A 24,588-nucleotide genomic window follows, 5' to 3' on the forward strand; every position below is an offset into this window, starting at 1 on the left:
ATATACAGCCAGAGGAATTTAGTGAAGGCAAACTTATTGACATAAATGAGATAAGTGGTATGACAAAAAAGACAAAGATGTCTCAGAGGAAGTGACACCAGCAAAAAATTGCATATTAAAGGAACTCGCGGAGATATAGCATGGCATTGAAAGTATGCAGGATAAAATGTTGGAAATTGCTCCAAACCTAGAAAGGAGTGTGATAATTTGCCAGGGCATAGACAAGTAGTATTTAAACTATTCTTGGGGACTTCCCTGGTGGTCCAGTGGGTAAAACTCCACGCTCCCAATGCAGGGGGCCCGGGTTCGGTCTCTGGTCGGGGAACTAGATCCCACATGCATGCCTCAACTAAGAGTCCACATGCTGCAACTAAGAAGTCTGCATGCTGCAACTAGAGATCCCTCATGCAGCAAGACCTGGTGCAGCGAAAATAAATAAATAAATGAATAAAACTACTCTTGGTAAGTTTTTACAAAGAAGTGTAACACTTCTCAGTATTTCTAATGTTTTAAATTACAGTACAGTAAATAACCAGTTTTATTATTTTTCATTTGCCTGTATACACTTAAGAGTTTACACGTTGCCTGCATATTACAAATATTTATTGGTTTAATTCTATGTGCCAGGCCCTGGGCTCTGCCTTTTTAAAAATTTATTTATTATTTATTTTCGGCTATTTTGGGTCTTCATTGCTGCACTCGGGCTTTCTCTAGTTGCGGCGAACGGGGGCTACTCTTCCTTGCGGTGCACGTGTTTCTCATTGTGGTGGCTTCTCTTGTTGTGGAGCACGGGCTCTCGGCACACGTGGGCTTCAGTAGTTGTGGCATGAGGGCTCAGTAGTTGTGGCTTGCGAGCTCTAGAGTGCAGGCTCAATAGTTGTGACGCATGGGCTTAGTTGCTCTGTGGCATGTGGGATCTTCCTGGACCAGGGATCGAACCCATGTCTCCTGCATTGGCAGGTGGATTCTTAACCGCTGCACCACCAGGAAAGTCCCTGGGCTCTGCCTTTGAGGTACAAGATACATAAGATCAAAGACCCTTAATCGAGTGGAAGAAGGTAGTTACATAAAATCAATTATAATAAAGTGTGGTATATTATTCAGAGTGCTAAGATGTACGTAACTGCTTTAACAGGAAGGCTTGGAGATGGTAATATTTGGTTTTTGTGCAGGATTTTGTCAGCTTGATGAGGGGGGAAGAGAAAGGTATCCAATCAAGGACGCACAAAACATCAAGTTGTTTCACAAACTGGGCCAGAGCATGAGCTGTACCTGGGGATAGCCAAGCAGTGTGGGGCACAGATAGTTAAGGGTTATGTAACCTGCTAAGAGGTGATAAAACACTTCAGCAACAGAAGGACCTGTAAAGTTACGTAGAGAAGTAAAATGATCAAATTTGCATTTTAAAAGATAACTCAGATAGTTTTGTAAAAAATGGGATTATAGTAGTTCAGACAAGAGATGCTGAGGGCTTAAGCTAAAGCAGTGTAATAAAAAGAAAGGAAGGGACAAATTTAACAGCTGTTTGAGAGGTAAATTCCATAGTACTTGGATAGAAAGAAGAGCTGAGGAAGAAACTAGACCTTGGAGAGAGATATTCAATTTTAAAGATTTAAAGATTAGGTTAATATAATTACTATTTGTATGATCTTGGTGTAGTCTCCCTTAATTTGTTGAATGGACGGGGTGAGTGGGGGACAGTTACTGAATTATGGAATATTTACATGCTTCATTGCTAGTGTTTCCTTTTTTCATTTTATTGATTAACAAACAAAAGTATATGTCAGCTGAGTTAGCTCTGGGACTTTTTTTAAAGCAGTCTGTTTCTGCTTTTCATAGCTGTGGAAAATCAGGAATATACTTCTTTCTAGTATACTAATAATCCTATTATAGTAACTTTGATTCAGTCATAGATAACGTTGTAGTAATGTAGTATAGAATACACTGCTGAGAATCTGTTGGGGATTATTCCTCTAGAATGAAGCGTAGTCTGGAAGGGAGGGTTACTCTTCTAGAATAAGATTAAAAATAATTGAGGAATTTACTTCTGGTCTCTGTAGAACAGTCTTAAAGAAGAGAGGAATGACTTGGAAGTTATTTCAATTATTTTTAGATGATAGAGTATTCATTTTATATAATTCTAGTTTCTAATGTAAAATCAAAAGTGGTTAATTACATTATTTTTCTAAATTGCGTCTTTGCAGTTGATACCTGTTTGTGTTCTTCACTTATTTTGAACTCAGTTTAATTTTGCATAGTACTATACGCATTCTTCAAATAGTAAAATAGCTACTAACCATAACCTTTTTGAGTTTTATGGTCTGTAGCTGCCATTGTTAAATCAGTTAAAGACATGCATAATATAAATATTCCTTCACACTTGGTGTTTCGAGAGTGAACCGATGAGTGACTTTGTAGTGTTGGCCGGTTCTAGGAAGGACCTCCTGAAACCAACCCTCACTTGAATCACAGTTTCCATGGTGTAGTCCTTAATTATCTGGTGTAATCCTTATCTTTCTTAGGATATATCTTGAATTGATTAGCTTCTTGGTGTATGGTGGGGACTGGAGTCCATTATATATAAATAAATTGACATTCCAAAGTATGGATAGTATTGGAACAGAGAAATGGAGTGGTTTGACTGACTATTTCCCCGTAGTTCTTTGAGACCCTAATGAACTAGCAGTCTTATAGGAAATAGGTATTTAGGAGTGAGGAAGAGGATAGATTGGACATCTGTAGGGAGGTAAAGAAATGATTAAATAAAGTGGAAATACCAGGTCTCTGTGTGCCTGGGAGACAGAGTTTGTTTACCTTGGGCAGAGCTGAGTGAACATAAATTTAGTCTGTGAGCCCATTTTTTCATGCTGACTCTTCAGTTGAGATATCAGTTAGATACCTGTTAGAACTGGATTCTGATCTTTGTGCCACTGTCTGCGTCCCTCACTTGGACTGTAAGTGACTCTTTGATGGGAATTCTTACGTAACTAATTATATATTCCCATGGCCTAGTTTAGTGTCTGGCATATGGTAGGTCCTTGGAAAATGTTTATTGATTCATTTATTGGTTGTGTACCTGAAGAGCAACACTTCATCCATTTTGCCTGTTTCCTTTTTTGAAGGTCTGAGTGATTAAAAACAAGAACAAGAGGGCACATCCTAAAAACAAGGGAGCAGTATCCTCAGCTGCCTCACCTCTGAAATTAAAAGGAGTTTGGGAGGAGAGAGACCTAAAAGAGTGAGAGTGAGGAGTTCTTAAGAACAAAAGATTATGTGATCGAAAAGCAAAATTAATATATAATGTCCTTTACATTTCAATAAACATTAGGGATAACATTATAGAGATAATTTTTTAAACTTACTTAAGCATTAATTTTACTTGTAGACCTTGCCTTTACACATTATTGGCAATAACATTTCATTAGAAACATCAGAATAGTTGTATGTTTCAGGAATTAGGAAAGCAGAAGGTAAAGCTCTTCTGTTTTTAGGAGCTTTAGTAGAGGAAAGAAACCTTGGCCTAAGACAACAAATTGTAGCTGGGAATGAGGAAGGAGGCCAGTTAATTCCTGGAGTTTATGGAAGGATGAGGAGGGAGTAGCCAAGTGCCCTACTTTAGCCGGAAGCCCTTGTCTCCCTCACAGCCTACCAGCAACATTGTCTTTCTTCCTCTCCATCCAACCCACAGTCTGCGGGTGCCACTTAGCAGTTTTCCTTACATCTCTAGTTGAACATCAACCATATATTCTGCAAAAGCCTTATATCAGTTTAGTGTAATATTGCTAGTAGTATACTTTGGGCTATTTTAGATTTGAGTAACAGTCTGGAACCTATTTATAATGTTTCTTTGTGGCAAATCTAAATTCTAAGACTTAAAAGAACTTTTGGAACATAATCATTTCATATAGGAGGGATTGTCTTGAGCGAAAGAAGAGGAAAAATTCACTCCCCTGCTTAAAATCAATTTCTAGACCCACACCCAGAGTGGTTTGGGCTGAGTCCAGGCATTACTCTATTTGAAAAGTTGCTCAGATAATTCTAATGCCAAACAAGCTGAAAAACACTGCTCTAGTGGCTTCTCTCACACACATAATAAAAGCTAAACAACTTTATGATATACAAGGCTTCTGCTGAGCTCTCTGATGCTTCACCTCCTCAATTCTAGTCATATTGACCTTGGAAAGATGCTATAACTTTGTTCTTCTCATCACTGTATCTCTAGCCTAGAATAGTGCCTTCTGGCACATAGTAAATGTTCAGTAGATATTTGTGGAATTAATGAATATTTTATAGATGCTGTTTGTTCTTCTTCTGTAGTAGTGATTATCTTATAATTAATGCTGTTTAGGTTGCTGGTATTTTGAGTCTTCAAGAATGCTACCAAAAATTATACAATTTGAACATATGTTACAGGCTCCCATAGTCCAACCATTCCATCTTCTAACACTGACTACTTCTTTTGCTGTCAGAATGCCTGCTTTTCTCTGTTTTTGTCTCTTGGCATGTGCCCTATCGACACTTCAGATCTTTTCTGGTGTCCTGTTTCTGCTTTTATTTGGGGTAGTTTTTCTTTCCTATATTGTTACTTATCTCCTATTCTCTGTGGGTAAAAAAGACTGATTTTACCAGTGTTGCCAGTCAGTAAAAGATTTTCTCTTTCTGTGGGTAAACAAACTATTCATAGGTTTCTAGTACACAATCTTTGGATTATATGTCCTTCTTGTCAATGTTTATTCTTATTGGATGCAGGGGTGCTGTTCCTTTGGTGTAAAAAACCAAGGTGGAATTGATGGGGAGGGTTAAATTTTTAAAGAGGAAGATCACGGGAGGTACCTGTTTCTGAGGTCAGCGTTTGAAGCCTAATTGATGCAAAGTTGAGATTTTATTGCATCCGGGCCTACAAAGTCTTTCTGTAAAAGTCCGTGTGGTAAATATTTCAGCCTTGGTGAGTTAACTGCTTGAGTGTAGGGTGGCCAGCCCGTGCGTGGCAGCTGGGGAAATGCTGGGAATTTAATGGCCCTAGGAGCAACCCTCAACCAAGGAATTGGATAGATGCCCCAGCTTTCTCTTTCCTTAGGGGGATAATTCTAAGTCATAGTCTATGTAATTCCCCGGAGGGTATCTCACAGGACTGAACTCCAGTTATCCACAGAAGTTAATGAATCCTTCATAGACTTTTCTCCCTCTGTTTCGCTTTTCCTAATCCCCTCAGGTATGCTTCCTGGGGTTCCCCCCCGCCCCCGCCCCGACCCCAAATAAGCTACTTGTGCCAAAGTTCTTATTTCAGGATTGTCTTTTGATTTAAGTCAAAGGGAACCCAAATGACTTAAGTCAGTATTTACAAAACTATTATTATTATTAGCGGTGTACAGCTTTTCCCTCTCTTCTCCCCCCACTGGGAATATATGTTGTAGCTTCCTTAATGGTTGATATTGGCAGCAGAAGTGAATGGATTGAGACATGGGGAAGAAAGTACAATCAATTAATTCAGTTCAGCTCAGCCTTGCTCTGCTTGGTTACTATCATTCTTTACAAATCATCTTTTTCTGCCTTGGGTTCTTTATTCCTGAAGAAAAAAGTAAACCATCTGTAACGTGTGTGACATTTACCTCATAGTATATGAAAAGGTCCCAACCTTGGTTGTGTTCTTGTGAGCTAGATCAGATTTGCTGTTTCTAAAATTTAGCTGATAAATTCTGTGCTGGATGGGACTTCCCTGGTGGTCCAGTGGTTAAGACTCCATGCTCCCAAGGCAGGGGGCCTGGGTTCGATACCTGGTCAGGGAGCTGGATCCCACATGCCACAACTAAGACCCGGCACAGCCAAATAAATAAATAAATATTTAAAAAAAATTCTGTGCTGGAAAATAATTTAAGATGCAGGGTACTATATACATTGTGTCACAACTAAGTAAGTGGTAGTAAAATATGTGATTCTGCAGCCAAACTTCAAGTAACATAATTGACTGGGCTTTCCCAAAACAAATATTGAAATTTCAAAATGGCAATATAATCACAAGTAATTACAGTTCTCCCATTAAAGTACTTACTAATTAAAATATTTTTTTAAATGTCTGGGGGAATTGAAAGTCTTTTTCCCACCTGTGATGTGTTTCTTCCATAATGAGGAGAAGTTAATTATATCAAGTAAATTTCGCCATTATAGAAAGTGTTTCTAGGCTCATAATCAGTGTGGTGGTTTGATTTTTTACTCTGAAGCTTTCTGGTAGACAGGTGCTAAAAAACCATTTCAGGTTAGTGTATACTTTTAAATTTATCTTCTTAAAATTGACCAATTCTTTTTAAAACTGTATTAAAATGAACATGATAATCATGATAATATTTCTCATTTTTTTTCTTCCCCTGCAAAGCTTTGTTTGGCTAATACTGTGTTGTTTTTTTTTTTAATATCCTCTCCCCCTTTTTTGGTTCTTAGTTTATCATATAATTGATCCAAAAAGTCTTTACTTTTATTGTTACTTTAAGAACTAGCTAAAGTTGGCTTTTATTTGCAAGTTTATTGTTATGATCTGCTGTATCTGGGGGTAGCCAAATCTTGTGTAAATTATACTCTTTATTTGTTATAAATTTATTTTCATTTAATTTAATTGCATGAGGATGTTAAAGAGTATAACAGATACTAATGTTTTCTCTTGTACCGAAATATATTGGGGAAAAAATGTTGGACAGTGTGACTTATAAGTTACTTTTCTTGGATGTGTATTTGGGTGTGTGGTTGGGAGTGTAGTTTTTTTGTTTTTGTTTTCTCTTAATAAGTTATTAAGTGTTACTCGTGGATGTTTTCTTTTCCAGTCTCTTCTTTACCTAGGATATTGGGTTTTTGTTCACTTTGGTTCCATCTTACTTTTCACCACTCATTAACCTCAGCATGCCTCTGCAGCCTCATATACCTCACACCTATTTTATCATCAGAATATTGTCCATTCCTCGAGGCTGGGCTCAGAATCCACCAACTCCACCTCATCATGAATCCTTCTGATTCTAGTCCCCAGGGTTCTCTTTGTTCTCGGAATGCCTACAGAGAGTACTTACTCTCTTCGTCATTTGTGTGTTCCCCTTAAGCATTACTAGTTACCCTGTGTATTCTGCCTCAGCTCCCTTCTATACTAGCTTTCAAGGGCAGAATGTTTTCTCAGCTATTTAGTATTTCTTTTGTACCTATCACAAAACAGGCACTTAGTATTTAATTAGTTGATCATATTAAATACCCAGTTATTTAGTTTTCTGCTTATGATTTCTCTCAAGGTGATCTTGATGATTTTTAGAAGTGTTTTGTTTGTTTGTTTAACAGATGTAAAAAAAGATTGGTCTGACCATGCTCTGTGGTGGGAAAAGAAGAGAACTTGGCTCCTCAAGACACATTGGACCTTGGACAAGTATGGCGTTCAGGCAGATGCTAAGCTTCAGTTCACCCCCCAGCACAAGCTGCTCCGTCTGCAACTTCCCAACATGAAGTATGTGAAGGTGAAAGTGAATTTCTCTGACAGAGTCTTCAAAGCTGTTTCTGACATCTGTAAGACTTTTAGTAAGTATTAGATAAATTCATGAAATTATGAGTTGCATGATATGTATGTGACTGATGACTGACATTGAGTTTATCTCAAGGAGTAGGGATTGGGGTGAGCTATCTGTGTTTGTGTATTTGTGAAATTATTACTTTATTCTTTAAAGTTTTTATATTACTTTAAGGTAAAGAAATGTTGAGTTATGGTAGAACAGGAGGTGTCTAGTATTTCCTTATTAGAAATATATATTATTTAATGCCTCATTCTGATGACTTTATTTTTATGGGAAGGAGAAGGGAACAGGCAATTATTTTCAGAGTGATGTAGCTTTTGTAGTATTTCCGTTAACGTAAGTCAGTATTCGATTTTAGTGATTCAGGCAGATTGTGTTCCTTCATTGAAGGCCTGACACAGCTCCTAAGGAAATGACCATGAGTGTTGTCGTCCTTAACCAGTCTACAATTTGAAAACTCTTGTAGCAGTTCTGTTTATGTTTTCTGAAATGAGATGTAGATTACTTTTGGCTGACCCAGTTCTGTCATATGACAGGAAATATTCAACCATCAGAGAAAATGTGAACCATTGTCATTATCATTAGTACATAACTCCATTGTACCATAGATTCGGGGGAGATACAGGACGTTACTGTTTTGTTCTAATGACTCAAATTACAAGGTTTTTTTTTAATGTTTAATGGAATTTCTAAGACAAAAATTAAAATACAGAAAAATACAAATAATTATGTAACATTTACCTAAATCCTATTATCTAGAATTAATAGCTGATATTTTATCATTTTGCTAAACTATTTTTTAAGTCAAAATAATGTAGGTAAAGTTCTTGATTCATATTCTCCTCTAATCTCTTCACAAAGCAACTACTGCATAAGGTTAATATGTATCTTCCAGTACTTTTGAAAATACGTAAACATACATACATGTATCCACATCTGTGAGTGTATATATCCAAAAACAAAACTTTCCTGCAGTTGCTGTGCAGGTATCTTCTTAATGCCGTTTTGCACGAGTGTGGAGGAATTTCTCTTTTGTGTTTGTGTGGAAGTAGAAAGTAGAATTGCTGTGTTTTAAATGTACACATAATTCATTTCAGATACCGTCAAATTGCTCTCCCAAGTGGTTATACCAGTTTACATTCCAACCGTCAATGTGTGAAAACCCATTGCCTCAAGTTGTCACTAACACTTGAATGTTGTCAGTTTTTAGTGTTTGCTTCTCTGAGTGAAAAAATACAGTATTTCATTTTAGTTTATAAAGATAACTATTTTTTTATGTCTTTACTGGCCATTTCAGTTTCTTTTTTGAATTGCCTGTTTATATCATTTATCAGTTTTTTTAATAAACTTTTTTTACAGCAGTTTTAGGTTCACAGCAAAATTAAGCAGAAAGTACAGAGTGTTCCCATTTACCCTCATTCCCACACATACAACCTCCCCACTATCAAGACCCCACACCAGACTGGGACATTTGTTGTAATGATAAACCTTCATTGATACATCATTATCATCCAGACTCTATGGTTTACATTAGCATTTACTCTTGGTGTTGTACAGTCTACGGCTTTGGACAAATGTATAATGACATATCCATCATTGTAATATCATACAGAATAGTTTCACTGCCCTGAAAATCTGTACTCTGCCTTTTCATCCCTCCCCTAACAACCCCTGGCAATGGTTAATCTGTTTACTCTCTCCATAGTTTTGCCTTTTACGGAATGTCATACAATTGGAATCATACAATATGTAGCTTTTCAGATTGGTGTCTTTTGCTTAGTAATGTACATTTAAGTTTCCTTCATGTCTTTTCGTAGCCTGGTAACTCATTTTTTTAAGCGCTGAATAATATCCCATTGTCTGGATGTGCCACAGTTTATTTTCCACACCTACTGACAGATATCTTAGTTATTTCCAAGTTTTGCAATTATAAATAAAGCTGCTGTAAACATTCATGTACAGTTTTTTTTTTTTTTTTTTTGTGAACATGTGTTTTTTACTCCTTTGGGTAAATACTAAGGAGTATGATTGTTGGATCATATGGTAAGAATATGCTTAGTTTTGTAGGAAACCGCTAAATTGTCTTCCAAAGTAGCTATACCATTTTGCGTTCACATTCAGCAGTGAATGAGAATTCCTGTTGCTCTTGAATTCTCACCAGCATTTGGTGTTGTCAGTGTTCTGGATTGTGGCCATTCTTATAGATGTATAGTGGTATATCATTGTTTTAATTTTGCATTTCCGTGATGACATGTGATGTGGAACATCTTTTCATACGCTCATTTGCCATCTGTACATCTTCTTTGGTGAGGTATCTGTTAAAGTCTGTGGTCTATTTTTCAGGCAAGTTTTTTGTTTTTTGTTGAGTTTTAATAGTTCTTTGTATATTTTGGGTAACAGTCCTTTATCAGATATGTCTTGCAAATGTTTTATCCCAGTCAGTGGCTTATCTTTTCATTATCTTAGGCAGTTTCTTTCACAGAGCAGAAATTTTTAATTTTTATAAAGTCTGGCTTATCAGTTATTTCTTTCATGGATCATGCCTTTGTTATAATATCTAAAAAGTCATCACCAAACCCAGGGTCATTAGATTTTTTTTTATGTCATCTTTTAAGGCTTTCACAGTTTACATTTAGATCTGTGATCCATTTTGGGTTCATTTTTGTGAAGGGTGTGTGGTCTGGGTCTAGATTCATTTTTTTTTTGCATGTGGATGTCCAGTTGTTATAGCACTGTTTATTGAAAAATTATCTTTTCTCCATTGTGTTGCCTTTGCTGCTTTGTCAAAGACCAGTTGACTATATTTATGTAGGTCTCTATATTCTTTTCCATTGATCTGTTTGCTGTTCTTTTGCCAATACCACCTTGTCTTGATTACTGTAGCTTTTTACAGTAAGAATTGAAGTCAGGTAGCATCAATCTTCCAAATTTGCTCTTCTTCAATATTGTGTTGGGTATCCTGGGTCTTTTGCCTTTCCATATAAACTTTAGAATTAGTTTGTCAGTGTCCATAAAATAACTTGCTGAGATTTTGTTTGGGATTGCATTGAATCTATAGATCAAGATGAGAAGAACTGACATCTTGACAGATCAAGTCTTCCTAACCATGAACATGGAATGTCTCTCCCCTTATTTCTTACTTTAATTTCTTTCATCACAGTTTTGTAGTTCTCCTTATATAGATCCTGTGCATATTGTCATATTTATATCTAAATATTTTATTTTTTGGTGCTAATGTAAATAGTATTAGGTTTTACATTTCAAATTCCACATGCTCACTGCTGGAAAGCAATTTACTTTTTTTTTTTGCAATTTACTTCTGTATATTAACCTTGTGTCCTTTACCTTGCTAAAAGTGTTTGTTTCTGGAGTTTTTGTCAGTTCTTTTAGATTTTCTGTAGAGGTGATCATGTTATCTGTGAACAAAGACAGATTTCTTCCTTCCCAATCTGTACACTTTTTATTTCCTTTTCTTGTCTTATTGCATAAGCTAGGGCTTCCAGTACAATATTGAAAAGCAGTGATAAGAGAGGACATCCTTGCCTTGTTCCTGATTTTAGTGGGAAAGCTTCTAGTTTCTCATCATTACGTATGCTGTTAGATGAAGGGTTTTTGTAGATACTCTTTCAAGTATCTCTTTCAAGTTGAGGAAGTGTTCCCCAACCACGGATTGAACTCGGACCGCAGCAGTGAAAGCGCTGAATCCTAACCACTAGACCACCAGGGAGATCATACAAGCCACACAGCACAGCCAAAAAAAAAAAGTTGAGGAAGTGTTCCCCTCTATTTTAGTTTACTGTGTTTTATCATGAATAAGTTGGATTTTGTCATGCTTTTTTCTTTTTAACGTCTATTGATATGGTCATGTGATTTTTCCTCTTCAGCCTTGTGATGTGATGGGTTATATTGATTTTTGGATGTTGAACCAGCCTTGCATACTTGGCATAAATCCCACTTGGTCATGGTGTATAATTCTATTTATACATTGTTGGATTTGATTTGCTAATAGTTTATTAAAGATTTTTGCATTTATGTTCATTAGAGATATTGGTCTGTAGTTTTCTTTTCTTGCAGTGTCTTTGTTTGATTTTAGTATTAGAGTAATGCTGGCTTCATAGAATGAATTAGGAAGTATTTCCTCTGCTTCTATCTTCTGAAAGAGATTATAGAGAATTAGTATAATTTCTTCCTCAGATGTCAAGAAAAAAGCTCCTTGACATGGGTTTTGGCAATGACTTTTTGGATATAACACCTAAAGTACAAGCAAAAATAAACAAGTAGAATTACATCAAACAAAAAAATTTTCTGCATGGCCAAAGAAATGACCAACAAAATGAAAAACAACCTGTGGAATGGGAAAAATTATCTGCAATCCATATATCTGATGAGTTAATACCCAAAATATATAAAGAGCTCATATAGCTTAATAGCAAAAATCCCCCAAATAATCCACTTTTAAAAATAGGCAAAGGGCCTGAATGGACCTTTTTCCAAACAAGTTATATACACATGGTCAACAGGCATATGGAAATGTGCTCAACATCACTAAATCATTAGGGAAATACAAATTGAAACCACAATGAGATATATCTCACACTTGTTAGAATGGTTATCAAAAAGACAAGTGATAAATGCTGGCAAGGATGTAGAGAAAAGGGAACCCTTGTGCACTGTTGGTGGGATTGTAAATTGATGTAGCCACTATGGAAAACTGTATGGAGGTTCCTCAAAAAACTAAAAGTAGAACTACCATATGATGCAGCAGTTCTACTTCTGGGAATATATCCAAAGGAAAGCACTGTGTCGGAGAGATAGCTGCACCCCCATGTTTATAGCAGCATTATTTATAATAGCCAAGACATGGAAACAACCTAAGGGGAGGAATTGGATTAAGGTAGTCAAAAGGTACAAACCCCCAGTTACAAGATAAGTAAGTACTGGGGATGTGGTATATAGCACAATGACTAGAGTTAACACTACTCTATGGTTTATTTGGAAGTTGTTAAGAGAGTAGATCATAAGAGTTCTTACCATAAGGAAAATAAACTTTTTTTCGGTATCTGTATGAGATAATGGATGTTAACTAAACTTACTGTGGTAATATTATGTAAATCAAGTCATTATGCTGTGCACCTTAAACTTACACAGTGTTGTATGTCAGTTATACCTCAGTAAAACTAGAAAAAATGTTTGGTAGAATTCACCAGTGAACCTGTCTGGCCCTAGTGCTTTCTGTTTTGGAAGGTTATTAATTATTGATTCAATTTCTTTAATAGGTATAGACTTATTCAGATTGTCTATTGTGTGAGTTTTGGCAGACTGCTTTTCTAAGTTTTCTATTTGGTAAAAATTATCTTGATTTTTTTTATAACATAACTCTTAAGAAGATGCTTCTGTGTAATGATTAAGTGAGGATTTTAGTTACATTTTCCTTTCCTTTTTGAAAGAAACACTGCTGGCAAAGCATGCTAAGTTCTTTTATGTAAGGTGGGTTCTGACATGCAGGCTTTACAAATGACGAGCCTTTTTAAGAGTAAATGGAAAGTTCATTTGTATCATTTTTTTAGATTCCACATATAAATGATATCATATGATATTTATCTTTCTCTGTCTACTTCATTTCCTGTGATAATCTCTAGGTCCATCTGTTACTGCTAATGGCATTATTTCATTCTTTTTTATGGCTGAGTAATATTCCATTACATGCACACATGTACACTCACACACCTCACATCTTCTTTATCCATTCATCTGTCAATGGACATTTAGGTTGCTTCCATTAGATTGTTTATCTTTTTCCAGTGGTTTAGATGTAGGAATAGAAATTCACTATTTTTATTACATTTCAAAACAAAATTGAATATGTTGAAGCCATAGGACTTCAAAGACATTGCCTTTTAAAGGAAACTTCATCCAGGACAGTTAATTTAAATACTTCAGAGAGGAAATGCTAGGAAGTTGGAAAAAAGAGATCAGAGAATTCAGTGATTATGGGAAAACAGGTTTCTAAGTGTAATATTGCTTTATAGTGATAATATCAAATTGGCATGCAACACAGTTGATAGACCATTTACTTTTTTTTTTTTTTTTTTTCGGTACGCAGACCTCTCACTGTTGTGGCCTCCCCCGTTGCGGAGCACAGGCTCCGGACGCGCAGGCCCAGCGGCCATGGCTCACGGGCCCAGCCGCTCCGCGGCATATGGGATCCTCCCAGACCGGGGCACGAACCCGTATCCCCTGCATCGGCAGGCGGACTCTCAACCACTGCGCCACCAGGGAGGCCCAAGACCATTTACTTTTAATGTGATTATCAGTGTCGTTGAGTTTAAATCTATCACCTTGGTATTTGTTTTTTATATGGTATTTATTTTAAGGTTTCTATGTGTTCTATTTTTTTTCTTTTCCCTCTTTTCTTTCTTTTTTTTTTTTTTGCGGTACGTGGGCCTCTCACCGTTGTGGCCTCTCCTGCCGCGGAGCACAGGCTCCGGACGCGCAGGCTCAGCGGCCATGGCTCACAGGCCCAGCCCCTCCGCGGCATGTGGGATCTTCCCAGACCGGGGCACGAACCCATGTCCCCTGCATCGGCAGGTGAACTCTCAACCACTGCGCAACCAGGGAAGCCCCAAAGTCATGTTTTTTAGTGTTTATGATCCTTGGCACTTTCTATCATATACCAGAATAATTTATAACTCTACAAATGAGAGTCAGTGTTTCTGAAACTTATATGATAGTGAAATTTTCAGAATACTTTGGAAAACTCTGTGCTAGATCCTCTCTTTTACATAAAGGGAGGGTATTCTACATTAAAAATAGTTCATATGTTAAATTCCATAGTTGTGAAAACCTCCCTTTAAAGCAATTTGCTTTTTTTTAGGGCGGATTTTATATCTGTATTTTTAAAAATTAATTAATTTTAAAAAGTAGCATTGGCTTTTTTTCTGTCAAATTTTTCAGTCAAATTACTTGAAATCAGTTGGATCCTTTTGACACTTGCTTTTAAGCTCTGTTAGGGCAGGTCCAGAGCCACCATTAGTCCAGGGCTAATTTCCTTCTGGGGATTCTTCTTAATATCCTGTGTATTAGGAAGACTTTCCCCTCACAACTGCACAGATCAGTATTCACCCAGATCCCAGTGGATAACTATAGATCTCCAGATCTCTCTGTGGAGCTCTCTTCTCTCTGGTACTCTGACCCACAAATTTTAGCCATCTTGGCCTCCCTGGATTCAGATCTCTGAGAGATCTCAGATCTCAACTCAGCAAGACCTGACTCTGTTTGCCCCCTCCCCACCCCGAACTACTTCTAGGCAGTGAGCTGGTACAGTCAAAGAGCTCATTCTGGTTTTTTTCTCTTCTCTCCTGTGCTCCTTGTTGTCTAATACCTGAAAAAGTTTCTTTTCCTTTCTTATTGTTTAACTAAAGCAGGAGGGTAAATCAAATTCTTGTTACTCCGTCTTAGCTGAGACCATTCTTGACTCATCCTTGATTTTCTTCTAGCCATGTACCTTTTTTAGGAAGCCATCATTTGCTCATTGAAGCATTATTTATAATAACAAAACCATTTCTTTCACAGAAGTTTCAAATTGAACATGTTCAAAACTGAGCTCATGGTATTCCTTTCCAAATCTCTGTGTTCCGCCCTTCCCACTCTGCCCCTCAGAAGTCCCCATAGCAGTAAAAGCACCATCCCAGATATACGTCAGAAACTTGGGAGTGATCCTTAGCACCACTCTCTTCCTTATACACATTTCATCCATCACCCAGAAGTGTTAATTTTGCCTCCAAGATATATCTTGAATCTTTCCACATCTTTCCATCTCTACCATCCTTACTGTTCTCATAGGCCACACCACCACCATGTCTCTTCTGGACTGTTCCAGCAGCCTCCTAAGTGGTCTACTTTATCCATCCTTGTTCCTTCCAATTCATTCTTTACAAAATAAGCAGAAAGATTTTGAAATTATTTTTTTAATCAAAGCCATAGATAACAGAGTTAAAGCTAAAAAAGCATATAACATAAAATGACTTTTCTGTCCTATATCGCCCCAACCCCAAGCACATTCCCTACCACTTTCTACTTTTTTACTGTTTCTTTTAGCGCCGCAATTTAAATAATGTGCTTATGCTGTTATTTCTTGATTTATCCATTTTAGATATCTGTTCGCTTCTTTTTTCTCAACTTTTTCTTTCTCACTTTATTATAACTATTATAATTTTTTATTAAATCAGTATCATTGTTTGCATTATTATTATTATTATTATTATTATTTTTTTTTTTTTTTTTTGCGGTACGTGGGCCTCTCACTGTTGTGGCCTCTCCCGTTGCGGAGCACAGGCTCCAGACGCGCAGGCTCAGCGGCCATGGCTCACGGGCCCAGCCGCTCTGCGGCATATGGGATCCTCCCGGACCGGGACACAAACCCGTGTCCCCTGCATCGGCAGGCAGACTCCCAACCACTGCGCCACCAGGGAAGCCCTGTTTGCATTATTTTAACAAGGCAAATATTTTTACTTGCTGAACCAAAGTGTATACTTTTACCTTTTCTATCTTATATGCCTTTTTGTTTATCATTTACTTAGTTTTGAAACTGCTCTGTTGTTGATTCTTCTACATTCTAGATTCTCTATAATTTTCATGATCAAATACATTATCTGATAATAATCTCCTCCCTCCCTCCTTTTTTTTTCTTCCTAGACACACTGTGAAGTCCCTCCATCCTCCTGCTCCAATCTGGAGTAGATGGCTTCTAGGTCAAGTGGTACAGTCATAGCCCCAGAACTTCCCTCCACCATTGTCCAGGGAAAGTGTCTTCTCTCTCATACTTGATCCTTGCATTTTCCTCAGTGTTGATTTGCTCTTTTTTTTTTTTTTTTTTTTTTTTTTGCCGTATGCGGGCCTCTCACTGTTGTGGCCTCCCCCGTTGCGGAGCACAGGCTCCGGACGCACAGGCTCCGGACGCGCAGGCTCAGCGGCCATGGCTCACGGGCCCAGCCGCTCCGCGGCATATGGGATCCTCCCAGACCGGGGCACGAACCCGTATCCCCTGCATCGGCAGGCGGACTCTCAACCACTTGCGCCACCAGGGAGGCCCTGATTTGCTCTTTTATTTTGATGGACTATATCCTCCATCATCAAAGGTGGATGGGATGTAAATTTTTGAGATGTTATATTTGAAAATGTCTTTATTTTGTCCTTTGATAGGAATTGTTGGGTTGAAAATTAATTTCCCTCAGAATTGGGAATTCATTGTTCAGTTGTTTTAGCTTCCAGTATTGCTATTTATAGTCCTGATAGTGTTCTTAATTTTTATTTTCATCCTTTCTTTGTAGACTGCTTTTTCTCTCTGGAACGTTTTAGGATTTTTTTCCCTGCCATTTTGAAATTTCATAGTAATGTGCCCTAATTCCTCCCCTGTGTTTTTTTTTCTTCTTTTTGTTGCTAGTAATTAGTCCGATATTGTTCTTGGATTGATCCTCTTACCTGACTTTATATTTTGTCTGTTGCTTTTTTATTGTGGCTTTCAAATTTTATTTTTCAGTGTTTTATGTTTCTATCTGGATCTTTGTTACCCAGGTATTCATGAATATATTTAAGAGTTGTAGACTTTATATAAGTTAAACCTTATCAAAATCGTTCTTTTTAAGAATGGAAAGGACCCTTCTTCCCCCTTGTTAATATCCAAGAGCCCCTTATTATCTCTTTTTTTTTTAATTAAAAAATTTTTTTTTTTATTTTTATTTTTTTAATTTTTGGCCACATTGGGTCTTTGTTGCTGCGTGTGCAGGCTTTAGTTGCGGCGAGCGGGGGCTACTCTTCATTGCAGTATGTGGGCTTCTTACTGTGGTGGCTTCTCTTGTTGCGGAGCACAGGCTCTAGAGCACAGGCTCTGTAGTTGTGGCTCAAAGGCTTAGTTGCTTCGCGGCATGTGGAATCTTCCCGGACCAGGGCTCAAACCCGTGTCCCCTGTATTGGCAGGTGGGTACTTAATCACTGCACCACTAGGGAAGTCCCTCTGGTTATTTTTTAACATCCTATTCATCTCTCACAGATGCCATTGTCTTACCTTTCTGAGATTTGTAATTAAGAGGTTTATGTTTTATTTTATTCTGTTCTTCGCATTATTTCTGTTTCCGTAAGTTGTTCTTTTTCATTTCATTTGCTCTCTTTCACATTGGAAGGTCTGTGAATTTTCCATTGCTGCCATACACTTAGCAGCCTAAAACACACATTTATTATCTCACAGTTTCTGTGTGAAAAGTCTGGGCACAGCATGGCTCAGCTGGATCCTCTGCTTAGAATTTTATAAGGCCAAAATTAAGGTGTCTGGCAGGGCTCTGTTCCTTCCTGAAGGCCCTGAGAAAGAATTCTGCATGGTAGAATTGGGTTCCCTGTAGCTATAGGACTGACGTTCCCCTTGGCTCGTCTGCTAGCTTCCACAGGCCTTCCGAATTCCTTGACTTGCGGTCTCTTCAAGCCAGCAACAGCAAGTCCAGCTCTTCTTAACTCCTCAAATCTATATGACCCCTCCTCTGCTTCCCTCTTCTGCCTTTCTCTTCTGTTAGGCAGGCTTCCTGTGATTGCATTGCACCCACTGAGAGAATTCAGGATAATCTCCCTAAAATCAGTTGATCAGTAACCTAAATTCCATTTGCAAAGTCTCTTCACAGCAGGCCCTAAATTAGCGTATGATTGTATAACCAGGGACAGGAATTTTAAGGAGATATCTCTAGAATTCTGCCTACCACAGAGTCCTTTCTGTAATGTCTGTCAGTCATTGATTGTCCATTCTAATTGTCCATTCATACATATACCTAATAGGAAACTCTAGTTGAACGGGGTTTAGCTTGTCACTCTTTTGCAGGGTATTTAGACATTAAGCACACTTTTTCAAATGTCAGTATCTGAAAGATCTTTTCCCTAGGGCTTTTCAGATTTTCTTGTAAGGAATTCTAAAGGGTGCGTATCTAAGGGTAGGTGTAATCCGATGTGGGGCAGGATTCATTTTTCTTGTCTCTCTGTTTTCAGTACATGATCATGCTTGATGTTTGGCACAGTGAGTCGGTGTGTTTCCCATTGGTACTTCCGGCCAACACCTTGATTCTCTACTAGTCCACTTTGCTAAGTCATTTGCTTCTTTCCCATCTGGCTTTTGTCTCAGCATTCTTCTGATGTTGCTTATCTGATGTTTTTCCCCTATTATTTTTGTCCTTTTAGGTTCATGTTTTATTTCTTTACATTTTGGCATGATTTTTGGAAAGGAGTGAAAGTAAATGCACAAACTCAACATACATGTTTAACTGGAAACGCTCCAGAAATTTTTATTTTTAAACTAAAATGATTATTATTTTACCTGAGAACCCTTCTCTGCTCCTTAGTTTCCCACTTCCTCAGCCCCATAGTTTTGGAGATATATATATGTACTATATATAATTACATAAGATATATATATGTACTATATATAATTACATAATTATATAGATAATTTATGTAGTCTGTCTTCCACTAGATTTGTATTCTACTTGATAACAGTATATTGATTTTGAACGTTAAATTTTATTGCTATGTAGTTTATCCTTTTGTTATAAATAGATCCTGGATCATTGCTTTGTGTAGTGATTCATAATGCTAGTATATCTTTATTATTGAACTATAATTTAGCATAAAAGAAAGATAGCATTGTATTTTGGTGTGCCCATTTTAAAGTTTTTATAACTCATAGTCCTCTAGGTGTATTTTATTTTAGTATAAACCTTGTTTAATTACTTATGCTCCTCACCAAGTCTAGTCTTATACATGTGATTCAGATTCCTAAAGTCACTAGTTTAACTTCTTCTTGATATAAGACACAGTAAATAATAAGTCCTAAATTCCTGTATCAATGAAATAGTATTTTATATGGATTTACTTCACTTTTTCTGTTATTGTTGTAATGAAATGAAAACCACTTATTCACAGACTTCATGTGTAGCCAATGGCTACGTTGCTCCAATTAGAGAAATAAGATGTCGTTCTTCTCCCTCCTCCCCTTTCCCTAAGCTACTAGCTCTCAAGGAAAAGTTGGAATCAAAATTACTGATAGTGCTTTCTTTAAAATAGAGATGTAATTGACATATAACATTATATTAGTTTCAGGTGCTCAAAATAATGATTCAGTATTTGTATATATTGTGACATGATCACCACAGTAAGTTTAGTTAACATCCATCACTAGAACTTTCATAAAACAAGCTGTTGGAACCCCTGAGTCACTAAGAGTATTATCTGGGGGTGTGGCCTAAGCATATATTTTTAATATAATTATTTTTACATCACAGGCAATTCTCATGGGCACATACAAGTTAGGAGTTGCTTCATCTGCCTATGACTGACCAAAAAGCTAGTTAACAGTACTGATTTTTCTAATAATAGTTGGCTTGTGAGCTGACAGGAAATGACCTAGGAACAAAAATCTCAAAGGATGAATCATGTAGTGCAGTGTTTCTCAAGCAGAAAGGACATACCAGAAACATTTAGGAGGCTTTTTCCAATTATACATGCTTGCTTTCCCCTCTCCCGCTAAACTTGTTAATGGTAAATTGTGATAGAAGCGTGTCATATTTCTCAGGCGTGATTAGTTTTATGTCCCTATATACTTTTTAGATTTTTCAACCTGTACCAGTTTATGATTTACTTTGGGGAAATGAATGGGTGGAGAGAGAGATTACCACCCTGCCCACACTTAATACCGAAGCAGAGGGGACAAGTGATTATTCAGAAGCTAGGAATTTTCTAAAGTCTTTATTTTCTCCCAACATGGCAGTGATAGCAAAGCTGAGGGTACACTGAGAATTGAAAGTACAGCCCGTAAATCATTAGGTCTCTTATTAGCATGTTGAATCTTGTTTCTTTTAAAAGTAGTCTAGGAAATGATGATTCACTTCTGCTAATTAGATAAATATGGCTCAAAAGACATACTTGAAATATCTTCTGAGTTTCTGAATCTACATAATCATAGCAATTAGCGCTACTGATTCAAACCCCAAGTTACTTTTGAGGGTAAATGGGTTAACTTTGTTACCGACTTGTGCCCTTGGACTCTTTAATCAATAGAAATCAGTAAAAGGCCAGACAAGGAATTCAGCAAGGCTTTACTGAGACTTGTGCTGCAGCACAAGAGAGCAGAAACAAGCAACAGTTTCCCTTGCTGGCTCTCTGAGGAGGGCGGTCTGGTCCCTTAAATAGGGTGAGGGTGGGGGCAGGTTGGTGGGCTGGGCTGGAGCGGTGGCTTAGATGGTCTGCCCACCCCTTGGTGCTGTGTGTAGGGATCATGCTCAGTACCCTAGTTTTGCTTCCCAACACCTCCAGAATGGCAGTTGGTTTGTGGCCTTTTTGTATCTTATTGTTCATGATTGCCCTAACTGCACATGCATGCAGCTATTTTTAGTCCCTTATAGTTTCTGTGTATTCTGTTGCTTCAGGAGACATTTGTCCAGGTGCAAGCACTCTGGTAAAGGGTCCCAGGTCCCAGCCTATCTCAACTTGAATATACAAGACTGAAGAAAATCTCTGATTTTTAATTTTGTAACTTTATTTATTTATTCATGCATGCATGCAGTGCTGAGTCTTAGTTGCAGCATGAGGGATCTTTAGTTGCGACATGCAGACTTCTTAGTTGCGGCATGCATGCAGGATCTAGTTCCTGGATCAGGGATCGAACCCAGGCCCCCTGCATTGGGAGCAGGGAGTCTTACCCACTGGACCACCAGGGAAGTCCCAAAATTTTGTAACTTTAGCTAAAGAATATTTTTAACTTGAAAAAGACATGCCGGGAAGCTTTTAAGAAAATGACAGAATTTAAGAATTTATTTTTAACGTGATTTCTGCTGTTTAGTACCTAAGATGTACTTGGCCCAAATTTATTAATTTATTAATAAGTAAGGAGCAGTTACGTTCACCTACTTTCTGGTAAAGTATTGGTTCAGGACAGTTTTACTGCTGATTCCATTTTCATGTTTCAGAATAATATTCCCCCACAAAATAGCATGTAAAATACAGAACAAGGGACTTGCCTGGTGGTCCAGTGAGTAAGACTCTGTGGTCCCAATGCACAGGGCCCGGGTTTGATCCCTGGTCGGGGAACTAGATCCCACATTCATGCTGCAACTAAGAGTCCACATGCTGCAACTAAAGATCCCTCATGCTGAAACGAAGATCCCATGTGCCACAACTAAGACCCAGTGCAGCCTAAATAAATAAATCAATATTAAAAAAATAAGACTTAACTTATTAAAAAATATATACAGAACAAAACAAAAACCTAATGTGTACTGGAGTGTTCCTAATAGTAAAAATCAAATAACCAACAGAGAAACAAAAAATCCATATAGTTATTAAAAGATTTATTTGAATTTCTTTTTTAAACATGGTATAAGATATATATTAAATTAAATTAAGAAGAAAGTTCAGTGTGGTTTGCAGTGATTGCTACCATGTTAATCTTTATATGCAATTTAACTTTGATTTGAAGAAATCTAACAGAAAAATGAGTGAAGGAAGGAAATAATATAAATGGCTAAAAACCTATGAGGAAGTATACAACATCAGTATTAATCAAAGAAATGTAAATTAAAACAAGGAGATAAACATACCATTTTAAAAATAAAGCTTTAAAAAAATAACACAGGTGCCCATCTTCCTCCATTTTTGCCTTAAAATTATTATAACCTTTGATCCAGTAATTCTGTTCCAATGAATTTCTAAAGAAATAAAATGTGGAAAAACATGTATATAGATAGATGTTTGTAGAACCATTATTTATAATGGGCACAGTATTAGAAGAATTGTTAAATTATTGTTATATTAATACAATTTTATACATCTATTAAAATGATCACTGATTCACAGTCATAGTCCATTTTTCAAGAACAGATTTTAAATGTCTTATACTTTTTCATAATTTCCAAATTTATACCATAATTGTATACTTTTTAAAATTAGGAAGAAACCATTAATACTTAATACTTACAAAGTACTTGCCAGGCCCTGTGCAAGAAACTTTACCCATATTAATCACTGAATTTTCACAAAAACCTCCTGCGGCAGTATTAGTAGTATTAGTCTCATTTTACAGCTGAGGAAACTTGGATGCTGGCAGGCTAATAAGTAGCTTGCCCAAGTCATACAGCTCATAAATAGTGGAGCTGAGATCCAGGTAGTTTGGCCGTGTGCTTCTGCCTCAAATTGTGCCTCATCAGCTCTGCAGCAGTTCCCCTACTGATAAAAAGCTTCCTGAACTTGTAACGCTGGATTGAATCCAGTGAATACTGTGGGTTCCTGAAGGTACAAACTACCCCCTGTCAAATTCTGATCCAGTGACTTAGCAGTCTGCATCATCACAAGTTATGCAGCGACTTGGATTTTGTTGTCTGTGACGTGTGGGGTAGTGCCACCAAACACTGTGAGATACGACCTAGTGCTTCTTTTTTTTCCTGCTTTTTTCTTTTATTGTTTTTCTTTGCTCTCCCTCTCCTTACCCTCTTTATTTTTTAATTAACTTTATTTTGGTATAATTGATGTACAATAAACTGCACCCATTTAAAGTGGACAGTTGGATGAGTTTTGACAGATGCTTACATCTCTGAAACTACCACAATCAGGATATAGAACATTTCCATTAGCTCTCAGACTCTAGCCTAACAGTCATTGCTCTGCTCTGTCACTCTGGATTTGTTATCATTTTCTGGAATATTGTGAGTGGAATCATGCAGTGTATACCCTTTTCTAATTGGCTTCTTCCACTTAGATAATGATTTTGAGATACATTCAGGTTACTGCATGTATTAATAGTTTGTTTCTTTTTACTGATGAGTTGTGTTACATTGTAAGAGTAGTATTCCACTGATAATGAAAGGAGCACATTTTGTTTATCCAGCGGGGTTATTTCCAGTTTTGGCTTTTGTGAGTAAAGCTTACAAATATGCTTTTCATTGTCTTAAGTAAATAACTAGGAGTGGAGTGTCTGAGTTGTATATGTTTAACTTTATGAGGAACTGCCAAAGTGTTTTCAAAAATTATCATTTCACATTCCCAACAGCTGGTTATGAGAGTTCCAGTTCTTCCACATCCTCACCAACACTGGGTATTATCAGTTTTATTAATGTTGGCCACTCTGATGGGTGTATATGTGTGTTGTGGTTTTAATTTGCACTTCCCTGACCAGTAATGTTGAGCATCTTTGCATATGCTTCTTGGTTATTCTTATGTATTCTTTGGTGAAGTGCTTGTCCAAATCTTTAGCCCACTGGTCTGCTTATTATTGAGTTGTATGGGTTCTATATGTATTTTGGATACAACTCCTTTGTCAGATATGCATAATATATTTTGTGAAAATTTTGTCCCAATATACAGCTTGCCTTTTGTTTTCTTAACAGTCTTTCAAGAAGCAGGGTGGTGGTGGGTGGCGGTGGTGTTGTTTTCTTGTAGTAAAGGCCAGTTTTTTTATGGGGGGTGTGGGTGTCTAAGAAATCTTTGTCTACTTAAATTTTCTTTTAGGTCTATGATACATTTAGAATTAATTTTTGCATATTGTGTTAGGTGAGGGCTAATGTTCTTTTAGAAAAATACATGAATCTCTTGTTTCCTTTTTCCCTTGAATTGCCATGACGCCTTTGTCCAAAATAATTGACCACCTGTATCTGGGTTTGTTTCTGGGTCCTCTCCTATTCCATTCATTTATACGTCTTATCATTTAGCCAGTAATTGCACTGTTTTAATTGCTGTAGTTTTATGATGTCTTAAAATCAGGTGGTATAAGTCTTCCAACTTTATTTTAAATTGCTTTGACTCATAAAATTTATAAGGAAATGAGAACAATTCTACAATCAACTTGTTCAAAAGAGTAAGCTGGAATTTTGATTAGAATTCCATTGAATCTTTAGCTCAGTTTGGGGGGAACTGACTTCTTAACCATTCTTGCAATTTATAAACATGGTATATAATATATAATATGTAATGTGATATTTATACTTATTTGGGTCATTTTAATTCTTTTTGTTCCTTTCCTGTAACCATT

General features: G+C 37.1%; 1 protein-coding gene across 1 annotated transcript in view; it reads left to right on the top strand.

The window, feature by feature from the left end:
* The window catches only part of FERMT2 (FERM domain containing kindlin 2), a 71,194-nt gene that overhangs the window by 14,324 nt on the left and 32,282 nt on the right, over positions 1-24,588 (top strand). Inside the window, exon 3 of the mRNA XM_060096204.1 lies at positions 7,312-7,545. Coding sequence (XP_059952187.1) covers positions 7,312-7,545 — 234 coding nt within the window. The remainder of the gene's footprint in view (positions 1-7,311; positions 7,546-24,588) is intronic.

This window comes from Mesoplodon densirostris, chromosome 4 (genome assembly GCF_025265405.1).
Source record: "Mesoplodon densirostris isolate mMesDen1 chromosome 4, mMesDen1 primary haplotype, whole genome shotgun sequence".
In the NCBI taxonomy this organism is placed as follows: domain Eukaryota; kingdom Metazoa; phylum Chordata; class Mammalia; order Artiodactyla; family Ziphiidae; genus Mesoplodon; species Mesoplodon densirostris.